The 23,162-nt window shown below is 37.0% G+C and overlaps 1 protein-coding gene across 1 annotated transcript in view; it reads right to left on the minus strand.

Annotated features, from left to right (window-relative positions):
- The window catches only part of LOC149808032 (E3 ubiquitin-protein ligase UHRF1-like), a 70,572-nt gene that overhangs the window by 17,993 nt on the left and 29,417 nt on the right, over positions 1–23,162 (minus strand). The window contains exons 7-12 of the mRNA XM_089972827.1: positions 22,162–22,348; positions 21,056–21,179; positions 13,166–13,378; positions 8,612–8,718; positions 7,805–7,967; positions 4,278–4,415 (exon numbers count right to left, since the gene is read on the minus strand). Of these exons, the coding sequence (XP_089828953.1) occupies positions 4,278–4,415; positions 7,805–7,967; positions 8,612–8,718; positions 13,166–13,378; positions 21,056–21,179; positions 22,162–22,348 (932 nt within the window). The remainder of the gene's footprint in view (positions 1–4,277; positions 4,416–7,804; positions 7,968–8,611; positions 8,719–13,165; positions 13,379–21,055; positions 21,180–22,161; positions 22,349–23,162) is intronic.

Below are 23,162 nucleotides of genomic sequence, written 5' to 3' on the forward strand. Positions count from 1 at the left end.
TGAGACTGATTTTTTTCCCATTTGCTTAGTACGTTTTCATAACAGTCGGTGCTTCAAAGGTAATGTTTCCTTTGAAATTTCAGCAAACTATTTTATCTGGGTACATTTCTAAAAAAGGAATTGGCTGTTGTTTGGTTGATTATAGTTACTGTTCCTTCCTGCCTATCGAATAGACCAGCAAGTAAGATGGTCTTTTTTTTTTTTTTTTTACATTTGTGGTAACGGAGTGATGCTGCCCTCCATGCATGCATCAGAAATGTAACAAAGGGTCAACAGACGATAGAGATGCAGGTGTTTTGTTCTGATGTGAAAAGAGGAGGAATTTTACTTACCATCCACATACAAATGTCAGTCTATATAAATATATTAATTACTAGTGAGCAGCCAAAAATCCAATGAAAGATAGATTACGAGATAATGCTTCATCCGGTTGATCTCCGCTACCAAGGTTAACAACAAAAAAGCAGGTATCTCACAACATACAGTACTCATGCTCGATGTCAACATAAGCAGATGATATAACAATGCACTGTTAAGATGGTTTGTCAATATGGACAAAGAAATTGTTTATGAAACAATAGATAAATTTTATCGCACTTTATATCAAGTTTGCAGCTTCATTTGATTGGGCCTCTGCAAACCAATAGTTGTATATACAAGTAAACAGTAAACAATGTCAACAATAAAAAAAATCTCCAGATGGTATATTTTGCTGCCAATAAGTAAAATAAAATCGCAGTTTGCAACATTGGTGAAGTCCTATGTGATCCCAAATTAAACTTTTTACATGTTTTTCATACTTTTAAGAAGAAAAAACTATTTTTTCATGTACGAGAAAAATACATAAAAAATTTCTGGAGCCACACCACGATCGCCTTGTATTATTCGTATGCCATCTCCTCCCCAAAACGATAATAATTTTTTTACGTATTTCTCGTACTTTAAGAAAGTTTTTTTTCGTGTACAAGAAAAATACATGTATATAACATTTCAGGAGCCACGCCACAACTGTGTTATATCCAAATTTGTGTTTTAACAGAGCATGTTATAGTGGGGTCACAATGTACATTAAAGGATTAATGACCTCAATCAGTGACTGACTGATGTTTAACAGTAGATAAAAGAATTAATGACCTCACTCAGTAATGACTAATGTGTTGGTAGTATAAATGAAAATTCTACCTGAATGGATAGTGGCCATGTCTCACCCAAATTTTCATCCCCATATGATGGCTTTCTCATCTTACCTCCATAACTGGTGAATGTTATTATTTTCACCCAAGACATGTTTAATTCTTCTAGTATTACTGTACATCAGTAGTACGACATGCCTACCCCAAAAACATTTTTGAGGGACATCACCATCGAAAAGAAAGGAGAGCTTGAAAATGAAGCACACAAGAATGTTAGCATGAATCAACAAATCTATTTTTCAGACACGGCTGAATATCTGTATGTGTGTGTGATTAGGATTTTTAACGTAGCTTTAACAATTTTTCAGTCATATCACTATGATGTCTGCAGTATGGCAGTTTATAATAATGTCTAGCACTGGGGCATCATGATGTCCCACCCAGTCACATTATCCCGACACCAGGCCGACCAGTCCTAATACTAACCTCTTAATGCTGAGCGCCTAGTGAGGCAGCTGTTAGTACCATTTTTTAAAGTCTTTGGTATGACTCAGCTGGGGTTCGAACCTACGACCTCCCACTTCCGAGATGGACGCTCTCACCACTAGGCCATAGGTGCGGTCCTGAATATCTGTAGAATGATATTGTGTCATTTCCAATTTCACATCTGCAGCTGTCACTTTCTGGTGTAATAATACTGAAAAACTTTCCAAGATATAATCCAAAGATGCCATCTTTTGGCTTCTAGTTGCAATGCTGAATCCAACTTGAAAAACACCTGAAAATGTATCCAGTGCACTCATAGGCAGAGTGAGTTCCGAAATAATATCTACTGACTTTGGGTCAGACTTGGACATAGTAGATGTACACTAGTTCTATCTTGATAAAAAATCCAACACATTATCTTTAATTCTTTTGCAAAGTTTAATGTCTTATTCCTGAAATATGTCTGCATATCTCAAACATACATCCAGACTGTACTGAAAATTCACAATTGCACATGTTACAGAAAGTGTGTGTTGGTGTTTTTTTCCTGGCTTATGAATTCTTACTCGTCAGTGTATTCTTTATGAAAACAATGCAAGTGTTTTTTCAATGGTTTTTAATGATTTTCATTGATATATTTTTTTAATTTATAGAAGCCATAATTTTTTGTCCAGAATCAAAATATAACAGCTTAAAAAGAGAAGAATCTGTGAATACATACTAGCAGATTAGAACTGCCTTGGAACATAGGTTTCCAATAGGCATTTGAACCATCATGCATGTGCAAAATTGATAACTTCCAGTTCGCCGATCAGTCAAAGCATATTTTATGACGTGGAATTTGTTTTTATTATTCCCACTGCTGCAGACTTTGTGGAAATCCTAAAGCTGGATGAATAAGCAAAATGCATGATGGCAGGCATGTCTTGCAGTAAATGATGTATCTACTGTAATTGACATCAATCAGAATTAAAGTTACTCTGATTTGTCACTTAAAAAAGAAAATGAATACTCTGTGGTACATACCATTATCAAAACCTATATCTGATATAATTTTTTTAAAAAAAAATGATATTTTCCTCCCATCAATAGGCATGGGCTTGTGGTACTTAACAACTTGCATTCTACAACTACCAGACACGAAACATTTTTCATGCGGTTAATCAAACGAAAGCAAAACAAAAGCTGACCATATCCAGTGTTCCTAACCCCTTAATTTTTGTCCATGTAATGAAATTTAGTACCATTTTCAAATTCATCCTCAGTTTTTCAATTAAAAATTGAGTAAAAGGTTTGCTTTTCCATGGTTCAAGATTACAGGCATTGTTTCCTAATATAATTTGAGCACGGTTATCCTTGCACAACTAAAAATCATATGACCCCACTAGTCAATCTGATTAAAATCAGATCTCCACTGTCCTATGTGAAGATCAGACAGTGTTTGCTTAAGGGTCATGTTCTGGTGACCCTTATTATTACCAGAATTGCTAATTTTATCAGCCAATCAGATGAAGTCTTATATCTTCATGTTTGGGAGACTGTGCATGTGTGACTTGTAATTTTTACGTAGCTTTAACAATTTTTCAGTCATATCGCTAAAAATGTCTGCATTGTGACTGTTTTATAGTGATGTCTAGCACTGGGGCATCATGCTGCAGACATGTAGCATGATGTCCCACCCAGTCACATTATCCTGACACCAGGCCAACCAGTCCTAACACTAACCTCTTAATGCTGAGCGCTAAGAGAGACAGCTGTTAGTACCATTTTTGTAAGTCTCTGGTATGACTCGGCCAGGGATCAAACCCACGACCTCCCGCATCCGAAGTGTTTGGGAGACTGAGCAGTATGACTGAAGAGCATCAACATGTGATGAACAATTTGGTTCACTTTCAAATTTCTTTAAGCTGTATTTCTAATGGCTAATATAAAGGTCATCAGAACATGACATCTAAGCGAATACTGTCAGATCTTCACTTAGGAAAGCGGATATCCAATTTTAATCACATTGTCCCACTAGCGTACATGAACATATTATGAGTTCAAAAGATCTTGTTACCACAATCTGGGTCTAGGCAACCATATACTGAATTCCGGTAGCCTACTTGACTGTTATATTAAAACTTGTTCTACCTTATATTTTTAAATGGAACCATATAATATTTCACAATGAAAAATATTTAACAACTAACAAGGGTACAAGAAGTTTTCAAATAATTATTTTTTGCCAAAGAACCTTCTCCAAGCTGCCGTATTTATGCTGAGGTACAAACTAGCTTTGAAATTTGATGGAATAAAAGGTATGACATCAAAACAAGCCTATTACCACACACCTTTGAATAACAAGGCATTCCCGAAGCATTGATAACCAAATAATTTACCAGTCTAGATCTGCCAGAACAACCAATTACTTTTTACTGCTCTCTGTATCAATGTTGGGAGAGCATACTCCAACTCCTGTTACCTTAAAATCTTAACCTGTTTCTTCCAATTTTAAGGACGATTGCCCTCAAGAAGTGAATTACAGGTAGCTTATTTCCTCTTGACAGTGATTTCTCTCACATTTATCAACTCTAATTAGAAAAATCAGTTTTCTTTTTCAAGTTTGAGATTAACCTGTGCATGCCAACATGATAATAACATTTTCCCTGTACTTACCTGCATAACAAGACCTAGTTCCTTTATCTTCTTTTTTCCTGCAGTGGTCCATGGGGAAGGTGTTGGGTCATCTCTCTTCAACAAGTAACGCCAAACCAAGAAGCCAGACTTCCCTTTCTCAGGCCAATACTTTACCACCTGCAAAAGGCAAAGTAACAATGTAAACATCAAACATATCCAGATGCTATGAGTGCCACTGTAAATACGATATAATCAAAATGCAAAGGTTCCATTCAAAGGGCCATAACTGTATCAAATTTCGTTGGAAGAGTAAAAATTAACCCCCCTCAAGGACCTCCTCTGCAAATCACATTTAGTTTAATCCATTAAAGCCCTTCATGAAGTAGAAACTGAAACGTTCCAGAAACCACAACTTGGTAATATTTGGTTGCAAAATGGTGCAAATCAAGCTATGAAAAATTACTACATTTTGGTGTAATCTATAAACTTCTTCAAAACACTGAGCGGGAAGTGAAATTTAAGGGCAAATTGTGAAGTCAAAAGGAGGCCACAATTCTATAAAATGTTGCCAGAAAATGGTGGAAATCAAATTTAACCAGTCTTAATGTAAAACTTCATATCAAATTTGATTTGATTTCAATATGTAATTCCCTGATCACTGAGTGGAAACAAAAATGTGACTTGACATGGGGTCAATTAATAGATACCCCAGTCACATTATCCTGACACCAGGCTGACCAGCTGTTAGTACCATGTTTTAAAGTCTTTGGTATGACTCGGCCGGGGATCAAACCCACGACCTTGCTTATCTGAGGCAGACGCTCTAATGTATGAAGAAATATTTAAATGCATTCTAAATAGGCAAACTAATGTAACTTTATGCTTCTTGTCCAAAGCTGTCAGCACAGTGTTCCTTTGTGCATTCGATTAACACATCAGTACATATTCCAGATGTTCCATAAATGTTTACTCAATTTAAGGATATTGCCACATAATTACAGACACCTTGGACTAAGTGGTTTGATGCATTCTTAAAAACACAATCTAGGTTTTGAAGAACAAGACTTGCTGTGTAGTATTCTTAAATTTTAAGAAATGCATTCAATTCCAAACCTGGCAGTAAAAGACTGAATTGATTAAATGTTTATCTTGAATGGTTATTGTTTAATTCATTTCAGTGCGCCAACCTGTAGAAGTGTTGGTTGCATTGTTCCAAAGTTGGCATTAAAAAGTTTGAATGCATACAAATCCTATTTGCTTAAGAGCAGTTAGGGTAATGTGTCAATTTATTTGAGCTAAGCAATTGAACACTGAGGACCTTTTAAGAAAAAGTAACATAATTAAAGTATCTAACACTAATCAGCCGTTTATCCCATGTTGATAAATGTGACAAACGATAGCAAAATGTTGTGCATCATAAGCTTAGTCATGTAGATTTTATCCCGCATTTTTATTATTATAAAACATAACCAACAAACGTTCTGAATTTAAAAGTGATACATTTTATTGAGTTTAAACAAATTTGCATTTCTTCAGTTAAATTTAGGAGCTTTTGGAAAAATGCATGGAATTTTTCAAGAAATTTAAGAAAAATTTCAAGGAAAAATGTTCTTTTTTTTATAAATAATTTAATTGGTTAAATGTAGTTTAAGTAATACACAGTGCATACTTCTCTGGCGCCTTGCTTGGCCGCTCTTTGTCTACTATGGTTCTCTGCCCGGACATGATGTCATTGCGACCAATATATGTTAATAAGCTAGTAACTAAATTTAGATACGTTGTCATGTTGAACCAATCAGATGACCGAGTTGAAGCATGTGATCAAACACTGTCAGTTAGGCGTCATTCATACACCTGTAGAGATGCATTCCTTTCAGTGCAGATGCTGCATTTAATTTTTACCATTATTTGCGGAAAGAACCACCCGCCTCCTCTCATTCCACCATGTTTTTTATTTGGGACATTTCTTGCATAGCGTACTGTTACAGCTTTGTTCTAGGGACCCTTTATCAAATTGGCTAATGTTATTGCCATTGCCAAGTTTCGTGCATTTACAGCTTTGCTTCTTACCCCCAATTTGTGTCAGTACTTAAATGTAATCAACTATTATGCCCATATACTTCATACCCGCTTCCTAAGGTGCATGTATGGAGTATTGGCAGATGTTTGTTATCATAGCAATCTTCAGGAGCAGACTTATCGAGTTTTGGTTATCAGTGTCCCTATATACCTCGTATCATCCCCTTGCGGCTCCACATAAGGTGTCGGACACTTCACAATCCTACAAACTCCACCGAGTCTCTCTTCCTTAGGTATTCCTATAGAACAATTCAGAGCTCGGCTGGTGCAGTGTGCTGTGTCAGGATTTGCCCCCATTATGCCAAAGATTATTTATATTTAGAATAAAGTTTATACTGAACCTATGTATTGTGTGTTATTTAAATAAATATAAAATGCAAGTTTTTTTAAATGACAAACCTCATATTCTAAGTTGTATAAACCTTGTCATCTTCATCTTGGCAATGAAGTCAATGCCTAGTTGCCACATTGCAATTCTGATGGTTGCCAATTATAATTTGACCATTTTCACTTGCCAACTCAGAATTTAAATTCTGAATGTGTCCATTTTAGTACAAACTTGGAACAATGCTCAGAGAAAAAGCATGTTATGACTTTACTGTTACTTGACTCTGCACATTGCTGTTACTGTTACTTGACTCTGCGCTATGAGACAAAAGTCGTAATACTGAGGCCACATGAACTGTGGCTTCCAGAAAAGTGACATTTAAGTTTTGCCATCTCCCAGTGTTGGCTGCACAGTAAACATCAAACCAAATGAATGCAATGGACCATACAAATTAAATCATTCACTTGTGAAGATGGGAAAATATCTGCAATATATCATAAGTACACAATGTTGTCCATTGTTTTGGACAGAGACATACACATTGAACACACATAAAAATAATCAACACATTCCCTTATGTATAGGACTGTGTGTTCGTATGAAACTTGTGCAAGATGTTTATATACCAAAACACAGTATCAAATGACCATATTAATGCCTATTCTGATTTGTCTGTACTATGCCACCATGTCCCAGATCAGCTGCTTTTCAATTTCAGAACTTGAGTAAAATGTTTTTGTGTTTCACACACATTTCCAATTTTGTATTCATGGTAAATAAAATCCAAATGCTCTCTATAACTATCCAACAAATTTTAAATGGCAATTTTGTCTTTTAATGCTTCATCTATGCCACTTTGTGAGAAAAATAATCGAAGCCCTGCAATCACTCAGCATTTAGAGCATTTTTTTGTTACTCCAGGCAATGAAAATCTTTTGAAATGTACAACATACAGCCTTTTGATTGGCTGAAATAATTTTGAGTAATATTTTGGAGTGAAGTAAAATTTTAAGATCGAGGGGCAAAGTTCTTCTTACAATGATTAATCTTGTCATATAAACAACATCATCTTTATGGAGACACAACCTGCTTTTGGGAAGCATACTTTGTTTTTCAGAAAATGTGGTTTCCCAAGGTAGGTTTTAATGTACATACGAACCTTGTAGATGCCATCGTATCTGTTTCCCTCTTCCGGTGAAAAGTCTGAATGTTTTCGACCCTTGCAATTTCGGACCACTCTTACGGGCTTTCCTGCCTTCCAGTCTTTAGCTTCTGCTCCTTTCTTGTTGTCTAATGGAGCATTACAGTTTTTGGCAAGGGCCCTATAATTAAATGAATGTACTAAAACATGGCGCTGACCATTGCCTGAATGTTGAGCACCCATCCACCCTCACTGGGAGAAACAAAGACAAAAAAAAACTACTTTTGGGTGGAAAGGTACTGTAACCAACAAAACACATGAACATGTCACTTTTTGCAGCTCTATGGCCAACACTACCTAATAAATTGATCAAAACACAGACTTCAGTAATAAACGTATAGTGTACATGCTACCAAAGTGAGAAAAGTAATACAAATTTATTACAGTGCTTATGCAGATGCCCTACCCCAATGACTAATAAATTAAAACTTATGGGACCAGGTTAATATGTGCAACAGCATGTTAGAATGTTTTTGTGTCCTTTTACAGAAAAGATTACATGCATACAAATTGTCCACACGTTAGAGTTTGCAACAGCTTCCAGTTGTGTGTGCATGTAAAAATGATAGAATATGATACTGTGTGTGTACATAATATATGTACACAATCTAAGAGACGTTTATTTCATTATATCTAATGCTGGTATGCTTCAAGTTCCGCACTAACATTTATCACACAAGCTCTTCTATTCTATGACCAGTAAAGCTTAAAAAAAGATTTTATTTCTTATTATGAAGAAATATAAAAAAATGAGATTAACTTTACTTGTTCATCCTTGTAAGCGTTTGATCGCATGACTGTTCAGCAGTTCTTTTGTTTCCTGACAAATCTCTACCTCCACTTCCTGTGTAATAGAATTCATCACCCTTGTCCTGTAAAAGAAAAGTCAATGCACCAGATTAATTGCACAATACATCTGATAACCTCTATTGGAAATTTGAAATCTATGGCACAAGCATCTGATATTACTCAACTGGCTTATATAACTAAACAGTGAACTATTTTACATTGTGTAAAATAAGGACTTTCTATGAAAGTCTTTACAACTATCAATGACTGATGTACCAAACACAGTCTTATTTCTCTGAATGATCAGTGAACAAAATCATTGTTTCTAGTCAATCATATTCATTTCCCACTGTGCTGCAAATGCTGGTCCCTCTAAATGGCAATTTCCTGTGTTTGCTGGCCAACAAGTTGACAACCCCAACTGCTGGGGCCACAGCGGAGCTATCAGGATAAGCCATGACATCAAGACCCTGACTAGTTGAATAAGTAGAGTAATTATGAAAGGCGATAAATCGTTATGTGTACAGTCAATCTCACCTCTGACAGAAAGTTCAACACATTCTCAAACCCTTTGGTCTGGCACCGGAAAGACATAAAGAGGGAGTCTGCTATTCCGCCTTGTTTCCAAAAAGTCTAACACTGGCTTTGAAAAAGTATTTCTACTACTAACTAATGCAGAGTGTATTTCATGAAGACGCGTCAATCCTGTCCATCAGAATATTTCTCTTACCCTCTGTTTAAAAAACTGGTGGTGTCCTCCAAAGCTGTCAAATATAGGGTGTTTCAAACTTCTATGCAGACAGAAGGGGTATGCGTGCCCCCTTGATGTCTGAGGTATGTTGTCTGTAGCAACCATGTGGTTGATGTGCCCAGATCTGCCAACCCCAATGAGATCCCTCAAGGGAGATCTTGACAATTTTTTGAGAGATTTCAATTATTGCAGGGAGGATTCCATCAAGGGAGAAACATGCTGAACACGTTTACAAAAAGTGAATGGTTTTCAAATAAAGATACTCTAATTCAATTCTAAAATGGTTTATATTTAGATATTAAATAAAATATAAATAACAGGCTGAACAAAACTTAACAGTGAAGAACATCAATTAACACTACTCCTGGAGAGTCACGGTTGTTTGCTCCTTTGCATCTTTTAAGCATAACTTTGTCAAACTGTCTCTCTGAGCAAGCAATACCTTCTTGCTTAACAAGAAGACTTTCTAATGTCTCAGTTTTCATGCTGCTCCTGAAGTCAGTCCTAGTCTTCCTCACAAAACTATATATTCTTTCACAGAATGCATTGCTGTCAGGGATGGCAAGGATATGTATCATCACTTTGGCAAGAAGTCCAAATTTTGCTTGACCCATACTATCTCTGAGCTCATCAATCTTCATCCAAGTTTGGTACATGGCAGTTGCTGAATTAGGCTCCAGCATTCCAGGAGGTAGTTCTTCAACCTGGTGTTGAGAAAACTGCATCTGCAGCTGATAAAGTGAAGCTCCTGCACGCTAGAAACCACTTCACAAAGAAATCCGGCATTGTGAAGCTGATGAATGGCCTCTTTGTCACATCTGTTACAACCACATTTTTAAGATGAGGTTCTAAAATATTTTCATGCTTAATTAGATAGTTATATGCTGTTGTAAAGAAGGCTTTCATAGAGGTAAAGAATGAGTCAGCCTTTTCTTTAGGAAGTTTATATTCCTACATGAAGCTCCGAGCTGCCTGCCTAATCATTATTTCTTCATCATTCTTGATGCTGTATCCATTCTGGAAGTCAACAGATTCTGTATCCTTGTAGATCATGGCAGAAGGTTTCACAAACATGGCCATAATCTGCTTAATAAGCTCTTTTATCTGAGCAGCCTGTTTGCAGATCATTGGTTCTTCAGACCGCATCTCAAGAGTAAACCTGTCAAAAAAGGGAATGAAGAAGTCCAAGAAGAGGAGGTTCAACTTAAAAAGTCATGGACCTTCAATTTTCCAGAACTCTCTGCTTCCTAGAGTGGCTGGCTTCCACACTGTGTCTTGTTTTGACTTCTTTTCTCAATCTGCCTTAAAGAAGGCTGTAAGTGGATCTCATTGTGCGAGCACCCATTTTGTCATTTTTCCAAGAGGCAGCCACCTAGTGCTGTTATGCACAAGTTTGAAAAAATTTGACGCATTCTGAGTGTTTCTCTTTGTGCAGATGTTAAGTGCCTGTGAAATAAAGTACATGAAATTTAAAATACCGACTCAGAAACAAAAGATAACAAAATATAAATTGCATTCATTCACAAAACGAACTGCATTTAATGTTTCTTACTTTTTATTAAAACTTCAGGCACAAGTATTTGTTTCTTTTCCTGTTCTTACTATATATCTAAGGTTAAGCAGATGTAGTTCTTAGTAAAGAGCTCATAAACCTAAATTGTTAAAGTACATTTCCGGGTTTACGGCTAAATAATAATAATAATAATAATAATAATAATGCAGTCTTAGTAATTTTATTATCTGCAGATGTATCGATTCAATTGTCATTTATTCAACTTTACTTTTTTTTAACTAATCTATCAGTGTATCGCTAAAGATAATCGCAATTTTAATGCTTGCACTCAAATTACAATTTGCAGCATACAATTAAGGCCATAAAAATAAAGATCAAAAACTTGCTTTTGTGACTGGAGATGTCGACAACAATCATTGGGCAAGCCACTGGCAGAACTGAAACATGAATTGCATGTCTTGCACAACACTGTTTATCACTTCCACAAGCCAGGCATGGAAATTCCAGACTATAAGAAGCTTGGACAGAAGTTTTATATTTTGTTGACTTTCCATCTTCATCTGAAGCTCCCTTTCTTTTATACATTGTAGAAGAGATCACCAAACACATGGATTCAAGTTTGCATGTCTTTCAAAGAACTTCCAGTCTTACATGCTAGGGAATTTTCAAAACATTTTTCGTTAAAAGAAAAAAAATAATGAGGTAGTTCGGTTGAATTCAGGGAGTCTCCTGAAAAAGATGGGAGGGTTGGCATGTCTGTATGCCCTTGCAGTGCTAGAAAAACAGCCTGCATTTCCATATTGTTTATGTGAAGGGAACATTTGTCCCAAGAAAACAAGCCCTCCATGAAGCTACATGGGCTATAGGCAAACAAATCTGAAGCATCAAAGAAATTGGCCAAGGTTCCAGTACATGAATTCGAGCACTGGTCAGAAACTTTTCCAGATCTTCCCACAAACTCAGATGGTGATGAAAACTGATCAGATATGGGGGGTGGGGATGTGGAGGAGGAGAGTTTGAGAAACTTTTCCACAAACTCAGATGGTGATGAAATCTGGATACGGGGTGGGGTGGGGTGGGGGATGATGATATTTGAGTAGACAGTGGGTCCTCAAGAGGTGTCCATTTAGCTAGAAGCCACAAATGTCAAGTTTGAGAATGGATCAGATCCAACTTCTCATGGCTGGGAATGCCCAAGGATTGTTTCTTTGCTACTTAAGGAATGGGGAGGAGACAGCCAACTTTCTCCTCTGACCCCTCATCATGAAAAAGACAGGTGGAAAAGAGTTCAAACTGTGTCTGCCTGTTCTGTAGGTCCACCTGTTTAAAACATGTACGAGTGGGAGCCATAAACCTTCACTGGTTTAGTCTGTTCTGGTACCACAGCCAGGGACCAACGTTGCTGAGCCCTCTCGTCTTGTCAGGTCACTATACAGACTAACCTTTGGAAATAAAATCTCAGCATCAAGCAGGGCAGCATGTTAAAGGATTTGTATAGCTAAACCTTAGATGTCCCTATATCCCTTTGGATGTAGAGAAGCTCAGCAATGAGTGCAGGGTAGGGTGAGGACTTAAGGGTAAAATGGGTGAGTAATGTAACAGGAGGATGAAACCAGGGACCAAAACCTCTACCGAGTTAGCTCACCCATCATCAAAGAATTACTAACTAGAGAAGGAAATAATCTTCTTGCACCGGAAAAGATTCCTCAGTACAATAATATTACCACTATTAAAACAAAGTTTTGACACTAGCATGATATCCTACATATTTTACGGAAATACCTTTATTATGGTACCAGATTAGCTATGCATGTGTGCTGTTTTGACAAAACATCCAGCATTCTTATTTACTTAGTGCATGGAAAAAACAGATGGCCATTTCTACTGCAGGCATTGACTCTATCTGAAAACAGCAGGATCATGGCATGTATTTCATTAACATGATAAACAGATCAGTATACATCGAAAGGCATTTCCATCACAGGTGTTATTTAGCACACCTGACAAAGGACACAATTTTTTTATCCAGAAGATTTTGTGGGAGCTTGGGTTTTAATGATTTACAGTGATTAATGGATTAGCAGACTAAATAGCTGATTAGGAGTGCTTAAAATAGTGCAAAATGGATCAGAGGGTTTGGAAGTTGTGACAATATTTTAAAAGCCAAAACCTAAGCCATTGCTGATGCTATCACCCAGAATTAGTGCTCTTGCACATTCAACCACAGAGGAGACAATTCATTGTACCAAGACCGACTTGTACTTACAGTGTCATCCTCATATCCTCCTGACAACACTATTGAGTATGCTCCTTCATCTTCTCGGCCATGAATCCCAGCCACATGTGGCCTATGCACACCAGCCTCACTGACCTGGACGCGGAATTTCCACAAAGTTCCCACCTCGACACCAGGGATTGATCCAAAGTGGTTAGATGGAACCACCGTGCATACCTTTGTGCGTCCAACACAGGCCATCCCCTGTAATATAGACAATATATACAAGTGTTATTACTCAAGGACTCTGTTCATACAGCAACCAAGAGATGTACTTCAATGAGTTTTCAAGAGCTTCCAAAAAATTTAAAAGGTGTATTTCTTTCCTACAGAAACTGAAGTTTCTCTGTATGTAACTATGTTGCTTGTCACTTAAATATTAGATACATAAGCAGAAGAAAAAACAATTCCATACATGCCGACCCCTGCCGAGGAAAAAGTGTAATCCAAGTGGACAGAAAGAGTAATTCACATATAACATGATAAAAATTCAATGTGCATAGGTACAAAATGATTTACTTATCCCTCTGGACTTCTAACATCAACTACTGCTTCAAGTTTCCGTTTATAACACTTTGAGCTTTAAAAAGCAACAGACTCATATTGCATTTCAAAACACTTTGTACCAGCTGAGAATAAAAACACTTTGCACACCAGTAGAACACTAAGTGCTGGATTACAGAGCCTGGATCTGAATTCAGTTTTACTTTTGTTAACAATGCTGAACAATCTCTCACAGTCAGCACTAAAATGGTAAAGAACCAATATTCCTTTGATAACCTGACAAAAAAGAGGAAAATTATAACTTCCATTTATTGGATCTTTTAGCTGGGAAATAAGATGAAAATAATCAACTCTGTCCACATGAAGTATATTGTCAGGTAGAGTGCCAACTTGATACTTCAGGAATTCTCCTAATTTATCAGCAGCCTTTCTTGCAGCGTGGTGCATCATATAACAGAGACAACCTGATATGAACAATGATGGATACATTTTTCAAAATACAGAATCTAACTCCTTTATGAATTCTAGTCATCACAGATGCAGCATCAGCCAAAAACCCCATACAGTTCTGACAACGTACATTTATTCAAAGCATTATCAAGCAAATAAAAAATTGTTTTCTCCAGTGGAATCTATTGTTAATTCTGGTAATAAAAGAAGAGCACCCCGACTTTGCCCTTTTCGTTGTCAAAGTCTCTTACACGGACTGGGTACAACTTTTTGTCATCATAATCACTACTCCTGTCTACTGCAACACTAAACGGTCCAATTTTTATGGCTTCTGCAATTTTAAGTAAAGTATCTTCTGCGAAACACCTAACAATATTAGATGATTTTGTTCTTGCACATGCATGTTTTCTGCAATTAAGGAATCAGGAAACATCCATTTGAACAAAGGACCAATGTAGTCTTCTACCGCTAGGGGTAGTCCGTGTTCTATTAAAAATTCAGTATATAACGCCTCCGCATTTATAAAATTCCTGTCCACAATTTAGTTCTGCTGTAAAAAAAGAAGTTACCTTAGTATTGGAGTTGGTAAAACAAGCTAATTCAATGTTTCTTTATTTCACCACCATGACCAATATTAAAATACTTTCCACATAGCCTGCAAGAGGCATGAAGCTGCCCTAGAATGGAAGACTGTAATATGTAATTCATCTCTGAATAGATTTTTCATCTTTTCTAATCCATCTGTGAAATTATTTGAAAAACATTTTTGCTCTAACACACGCACTGACTAGAATAAATCCGAATTGACTTTTAGTGGCAAATACCTACAGACCGGTTCTGTACCAGATATGAATTTGAACAAGAATCTGCGAGCAAACATTACAAGTTAGAAGACCAGTCTGTTCTCTTCTAAGCCATACAGCTGCTATAAATAGAAACCAAGGTCGAAAGGCTGAAAGTATAACCAGCCTGTTTCTTGGAAATAGGTTAGCTGCCATAAATAGAACAATACTGTTAGGAAAGTGCATGTAAGTCTATGGACAAGCATACTCTTATGTCGTAGTTAGATAGAAGCAGTCTTTTCTAGAATACGGTCTGTGGGATTAACAGGATGTTAATAAAAATGAGAATTATTCATTATTTTTGAGAGGGGGATATACCGAAAACACATAATCTGATTACATTTACATGTAAGGCATAGTTTAGTGGACAAAAAAGTGTAATGATATGCAACTAGTGTGCCATTACAGCAAAGCAACAGTAGTCCATCTGGCAACTACTTATTCAGGTCTTATCTCATTCACCCAATTTTAACTCAGTTTATGTACTGATCTATAATTTTAAGAAAATAGGAAATAAAAGAAATTCTGAATCTTAAGTGATATATTTTATTCAATGTTATTTGTTTGGTACTCCCACACAAATCCAAGGAATCAGGTGAAAAATTCAAGGTCTGCCAAGATATTGAACAATGTTTTGAGGATAAATCAAACATTAGAAAGATTTCAGGAGTTTACAATGCAACAGCTCAAATAAGTAGTTTTCTGGGTAAGCTAATTGTAATTATGTAATACTTACCTTTATTGCATAGCTTAGTTATTCAGAGAGAGAGAGAGAGAGAGAGAGAGAGAGAGAGAAAGAAAGAACTGTGCGCATCTAGATAATAATTCATCCTTCCCTGGATGAATCCAGAACAAGGCATTGACCCAGTCTGCTGTACAATCACTGGCACATGCACTGTAGTCAAGACCCTTTTCAGGACTAGACTACTCATGGGACATGAAAGCAGAGTGGGAGGGAATCTGGCAATAGCAACTAGCAAGCTTTACATCATTAAAATTAGTTTACACCCCCCCTTATTTTAATATCAGTAATACATTAGCTGTCAGTACCACACAGCTGAATCAGCCAGTACAGTGGGAGGTTCGTGACCTCAAGAACCGATGCTCATCCTTACAGTAGGAATTAAAGTTAGAATTCAAGGTTTGTCATAAAACCGAAGGACTTAAGATTTTTAGAATCTGCTCCAGTTACTTTGTGTGCAATGACTATGGGCCCTAAGAATAACTGCTGGGATCATGCCAGCATTTCATCATATGGTGAGATTTCCCCCTTATCACAAAAATATGGGATGATGGAACAAAAATGGGGGGGGGGGGATCTCTACAGCACTGAATACCCATAGTAGCTGATTCAGATTTTAAAACAAGGATGGCAAAAGAGAGATACCAACTTGTAATGGCTGCTAGACCTTAGACAGCCTTGTTCAACATATATGGCAAGAAGCTCATGCCTTTGTCTTGCAGACCCTAAAGAGAGCAATAAAATGGTCTTGAGGGAAAGCTTTTGAAGGAAACTTCATCCAAAGACTCATAGGAGCTTTTAGTTTATGACCACAAAAGATTTCATTTTGGCATAAGTGAGTCAGTCTCTGAACCTTAAAATACCTAGGAGCAATGCACTTCCTAATGTGTCAATAGCAAATGATTCTCCATTCTGCATCATATATGCATGTAACACCTGGCCTAAATGATGTATGTGGCAATGCTGCTTGAAACTGTACCCTGACATATCATTTGAACACACCAAGAGCAAAGGTGGTGAATCCATGGGCTCTTTTGCCAAGATAGAAGGTTCCACCTCTAACAATGTCTTGGGATGTAAGGGAGACTACACCTAACTTAGGGACAAAACAAACAACAGTAACAACTATGAATGAAAAACAGATCACCCATGAACCACAAGATTCATTGGATACTGTGTTAATAACTGTAGATGAAGAACTCAAATTTCTGTTTGAAAGCAATTATTTATTCTTTCATATACAATGAACTTTGATCTATGATCTGATGACAAAATTAACTGCATTCTACCTTATCCCAAGTCAAAGCCATCTAAAAAGTTTTGTTACTAAAGATGGTAGATAACACCAGTTACAATGCAGAACTCATTCATCATTTTTCAGTCAGTAATCTTCAACTTTTTGCCCCCAATTTGACAAGGCTTCCCAAATGCAAGCTACTGTAGGTTAACTGGAGAACAATAATGTTCTGCAGACACTATTCTTCTTTTAGTCAGTTACCTTGACCTTTGAGCTTTTGATCCCAAATCAATAGGGTTCATCATTTCTGTAAGTGAAAGCCAACCATAAACGTTTGGTGTTGTAGATTTTGAGCAACTTGAGTTGCTGTGCAAAATGAAACAAGTGATAGAACATCATAACATAGTATGCTCTAGCTTAATGGAAGCAATGACTTCTGACCTGACCCAAAGGTCAGTTAAATATGTTTATGTTTGGATCTGCACCATTTTCATTTTAAATTAATTAAATATTGTATTAAGTGTGTGATATGAAACCCCATGTCAATGCCACCATTCATGCAAGAGGATTAGTGACAAGATGTTTTAAGATGGCCACTAAGGTACAGTGTCAGAGGAGCACTGTTTTTAATCAGAACTAGCTGTGTTATTAGTATTCATGTTAAAACCCCATCACTACTGGACCAACCATTCAGGAGAAACAGTCACATTTTCAGAAAGCCATGAAGGCAGCAACTTTGCCAATCATATAAGCATCAGAGAAAAAACAATATATTGTCATCATGGTCCTCCATTTTATAAAAGAAACTGTTAATAGATTTTTCCAATTTTGGGAGGTCACATTGGCATCATTTTCATTTAGAACCAACTACATTTTATAAGAAATCTTTTAGCAAAATCCTTGTACAACAATCCACTTAAGAAAAGAAGCAATAATGAAATTTTCAAAAAGGCCACTGATAGCCATATTTGTCACCTTTTTCGTTAGGTCATAATACATATCATGGAAAGTCTTTCAGTATAAACACCATGTTGACCGACTATCCAGTCACAAGTAGCAATGAGAAGATATTCTTCATGGTCACCATGGCAGGTTCAAGTCTCGGGCTCATTCAAATGTGTGTACGCGAGAAAGCTTGCCGGTAGCTTTACATGGGTCGGCGCTTCTATCTCCACCATTTATACTTGCTGCCATGTATAGACTATCTTGTGCGGAAAAATGGCTTTAAACCCTACAACAATAACAACACCATGCCAGCTAGGTTGGAAGTCCAACAGGTACCAGTAGTGAGATAGAGAATTCATATGATTTTAGTTCAACACCATTTTTCAGCACACAATAGGAGGCTATCTATGGTGGAGGAAGAACCCAGGAAGAAACACTGACCCACCGGAAACTATTGGCAAGCTGTCCATGTATCCACATTAGTTAAGTTGGGACATGAACTCACACAGACAGAGGTGAGATGGCAGTGATTGGTAAAAATCAGCACCTAAGGAAAAACAGAGATAGGCATTAGAGGAGACTACAAACACACCTGGGTCCACCTCAAACCGATTCATGGCAATTAGTAAGGAAAGATCAGTCCCGTTTCCATTGACAGTATGACACAAGGTGCAAACTGACAAACTCAACAAGAATGTACATTCGGGTTGAGGCTGACCATTCAGAAGGTATGCACAAGTTGGGTATCCAACATGTTATTAGCACTTTGCCAACTCATCTCTCTGATTTGTGTTTGTTTTGGATTTTTAATGCAGCCTTAACAATATTTCAGTCATATTGCTACAATGTCTGCAGTGTTGTAGTTTACAGTGATGTCTAGTGCTGAGGCATCATGCTGCAGACATGTAACATCATGTCCCACTCAGGCACATTTTCCCGACACCAGGCTGACCAGTCCTAACACTAACCTCTTAATGCTGAGCACCTAGCGAGGCAACTGTTAGTACCATTTTAATAAGTCTTTAGTATGTTTCATCCAGGGTTCAAACCCGAGATGTACCGCTTCTGAGGTAGTCATTCTTACCACTAGGCCACCAGAGCGTTCTCTCTGATTTTGTTCAGTGCATGGGATACCACTCACCAATAATGGGTTTGATGTTCTAAAGTTAGTTTGATCAGATTTCTTTCCACATATTTTACCAAGCATGATGAACATGTCAATTTAAATCTATTCATTTCATATTCGAGAAACATAATGTGTTCTGTACTTCAGTCAAATTGGCATAAGGATAATAAACGGGCAGATAAAAGAGTCAACTTACCATCAGCTGTTTCCAAATTGAATATTCCACATACCGACTTAAAATATATAAATGTTCATCATACTTGGTAAATTATGTCTCATACACAACTGAGCAATAGTAGAGTTTAGATGCTAATGACGTATAATTACAGCAAGACCTTTCAATATGCTCCCCAATCTGTGTTTGCCACAACTCTTATTAAATCTGGGGCTTTTGTTGACATTTCTTGGTCCTTAAGTCATCCATTACATGGTAGTTTATTGGCACCCCCCCCCACAAATCTGATTTCCTGTGCAACAGGAACAAGATAACCATTACGACAGGGTTGTCATGAATACCATGCAACTGGCAGAAATGCGTCGAGTGATTCTGATGCGAAAGTTTAAAATACATGTCTTCTGCCCATTTCTGAAATGTTTCTTCTCATCTCTAGTTTACACACAATTGTATGTATACTCTTTAATCTATACCTGCTTAAACAGTTGTCGACATATAATAAGCAGCAAGTTCCTAGATTAAGGCATTTCACTATGCTGTAAATTTTCATGTTTAATAGGGTGACTGACAATATGCCGTCTGAACATGTACCTAACTCCTTAAAACAGCTTTCCAAATGGGTACCGCCCACCACAACTATGAAGTTTCTATCTCTCAAATCAGTGGAGATCGAGTTAGGTATGGGTACTGCCCACCAAATGGGTACCTCCCTTAGACTTTAGTTGAATACATCATTCGATGTGCTGTCCTTCAATCTGGTGTCGTAAGCATTCTCCAAGTAAAAGAAGATGCCAAGTACGTGTTCTTTCTTCATGAAAGCTTCTCTACTAAATACTTCAATGATTTTTAATCATCACCCTGCCCAGTGACCAGCATCAGGGAACTCTACTCATCTGGCAATCTAGACCCCTAGACTTGGGCACAGGTCAAGCAAGTTTAAGACACATATCATGCACCAGAAAGGGAGTTCATCTGTGCTGGCAACTTCCTTAACCTCGGAGGTTTCACTGGTAAGTCCGGTGCAGGCCCTTTCTGCCACTACAGGAATGGCTGCTTTCAGCCAGATCCAACTTCACCGTTGGCCATAATGGCACAGAAAGGATGTCCATTTGTGTGACTGCACCTTGCACATGCAAAGCAGTGAGGTGTGTATCCCAAGCAGCCTTCTTATGGGAGCACCTGACAATTCTTTGTGGCATGCTGAGAAATAAGTACGACAACAAAACAAATTTGCAGGGGATAATACATCCCCTAACATCAGGACCAACAATACATTTGGTTCATGTACCAAATCCCTCAAAATAAACGAGACATAATTTTGTTAAAAAATCAAACCAAAACAAGAAATGGGGAGAAAATGCTTAACACAGAAATGAATACATTTAAAGTAAAATATGTCACAAACCACTAGAAACTTCAAGGAAAATATTCTCAGTGACAGAAGTGACTAAGGTATTAGTCCAGGACTTGCTATGTTTATTTTTATTATAGACTCTCAATTACAATGTGAGTGCAATTTGGACTTTTAACATCTCTTTAAAAAAATTCAGTCATACTGCTACAATGTCTGCAGTGCAGCAGTTTATAGTGATGTCTAGCAAAGGGACATATGCCGCAGACATGTAGCGTGATGTCCCACCCAGTCACATTATCCTGACACCAGGCTGACCAGTCCTAACACTGACCTCTTAATGTTGAGTGCCAAGTGAGGCAGCTGTTAGTACCATTTTTATAAGTCTTTTACTAACTGGAGGAGGGTATTCACCTTGGACTGAGTACTAGCACCTGTAAAAGTGATGGCAACTTAACAACAGGTAATGTATTCCAGGTATTAAATTCTGTCCATGAATTCTAACTTACCCTGCCCCAATCTCTGCTTGAAGTAGATGATGATGATGCCATTTTGGCTTTCTTTTTGCTTTCTTTTAACTTTTCTCCTGCTTTGACAATTTCACTATCATCATTTTTACAACTAGGACAGTACCTACAACAAAATGTATTAGAAATAAATACAAATAAAATAATGAAAACTTAACATTTCAAATAAATAATTTTAATCATTTTAATTCTACTGAAACTTTACACTTTGACCCCATGTCCTATCCTTAGACATTTGATGATACCATGATAACGACCTGGCATCACATTTACTCTCATTCTAAACTCATCATGTTCATGACCTATCATTTTCACAATTCATCTGCGTAATATTGACTACCATTTATGGTGAAGAAAACAGCTTTAAACTGGCTGAAATTGTAAAAACATGCAGTCATTCCAATACACATGCTCTTCATATCTAAACAGACAGTTTTATAAAAATAAATAAAAAACCTCAGCTCCGTAACATTATGACACATCAAAGTGGGTGGTATTACAGAAAAGGTGTAGTTCAAAATAATGTAGGCTTACAGAAAATATTAAAAAATACAATCAAGAAAAAAATAATTGGAAACCAAATTCTTTTAAGGGTGAATGTAGCCAATTTTTGGAACAAGAGTTTGGTTCAGATTTTAGATTTTTTTGGGACTATTATATCTAAAGCAGACTGGCTCGTACCCTTGCAACAAGTAGGACAAATTTGAGATTGGGAGTAAAATGTTCCTTGCACATGAAACTTGAGGGTAAATAAAAAACCCAATCCCCACCAAAATCCAATTCTCTAATAAACAGATGTTTGGATGCATTTCCTATCCTAATTCAGATGAACAAAAAAACACAGGAAACAGTTAAAGATAAAGTTCTTTCAAATTTTGTCATAATCATAAGTTAGTCTGACTGTAGCTAAGTAAATATGATAATTGTCTTTCAACATTTTGTAATATCAATATAACAGGGTATATCCTGAACTAGTCCAGTTGGTTTGTGTTGACAAGACTTTTGCCCTTGTGTTTTGTTTCTCAGTACATATACATGTACATGAAGACCTTTTCCAACTAATATATGTCAGCGCATTTTTTCTATACCATTCATCCTCCTCTGGCAATTTTTCAAGTGGTGGATCGAGACAGCTGAGATGGTATGCCTGGTTGCATTCATCACAGAGAATCTGTTTATCTGGGTCATGCTTCCCACCACACACACAGCATGCACAGTGTTTACACTTCTTTCGTGGATTATCCAGGCAATGGTCACACTCTGGTTTAATCTGTCCTGCAATTGAAACAATGCCAGAAATATTAAACTTGACCAAGATATCAGTACAGTTTGTCTAATTTTACACTAAAGACATTGCGGGCTTCCTCCGGCATTGTCAATTTAAGCATGTTGATATACAAATCATAGTCTCCATACAGTATGTATCACTTATTGCCAAGTGTGTCAGCTAACCTAATAATTGGCATGCTCTGTGTACCTATTCAATAGCACACATACACTGGTAGGAATTGTATCTTTTAATTTGAGCTTTGTGGAATGACATGCATTTTCTAAACTTTTCAACAGATTATAAAATCTCCAACTTTACCAATGTATCAGGTTTTTAAGGATGGGCATTGTGGTAATTTTTTCCCCCCTGCCAATTAATGAAACCATCTATAATATTCATCAGAAAGTCCGATACATCAACTTTGGTAACAAATATATTTTATTCCATATTCACAAGTGAACTTTCAAGAGCAGTACAAATTCCTTTGTCATGGCCTTTGACTTGGAACCCAATATCATGGACAGAAAATCAATAAACTTGTCACGCTGTCAAGATATTTTTACTTGCAACATTTAGTTAAATCTTTCCACACAAACCTGATAATGTAACAAGTCTTTCACTGAAAACCCCATGTCAAAAAGACCATCCATTCTGGATGAGAAGCAATAACAAGATTTCCAAGACAATCACCATAGCAACTGTCTGGGACATGTTCATTTAGAACCATCTAGACATAATATAATCTTTGAGAGAAAAGACCATGCTGACACTGCCATCTATGATGAAGTAGGAACATCAAGATTATCTTGTTGGCCACCA

The sequence above is a fragment of the Sinohyriopsis cumingii genome, chromosome 1, assembly GCF_028554795.1.
Source record: "Sinohyriopsis cumingii isolate HCF-2022 chromosome 1, ASM2855479v2, whole genome shotgun sequence".
NCBI lineage: Eukaryota > Metazoa > Mollusca > Bivalvia > Unionida > Unionidae > Sinohyriopsis > Sinohyriopsis cumingii.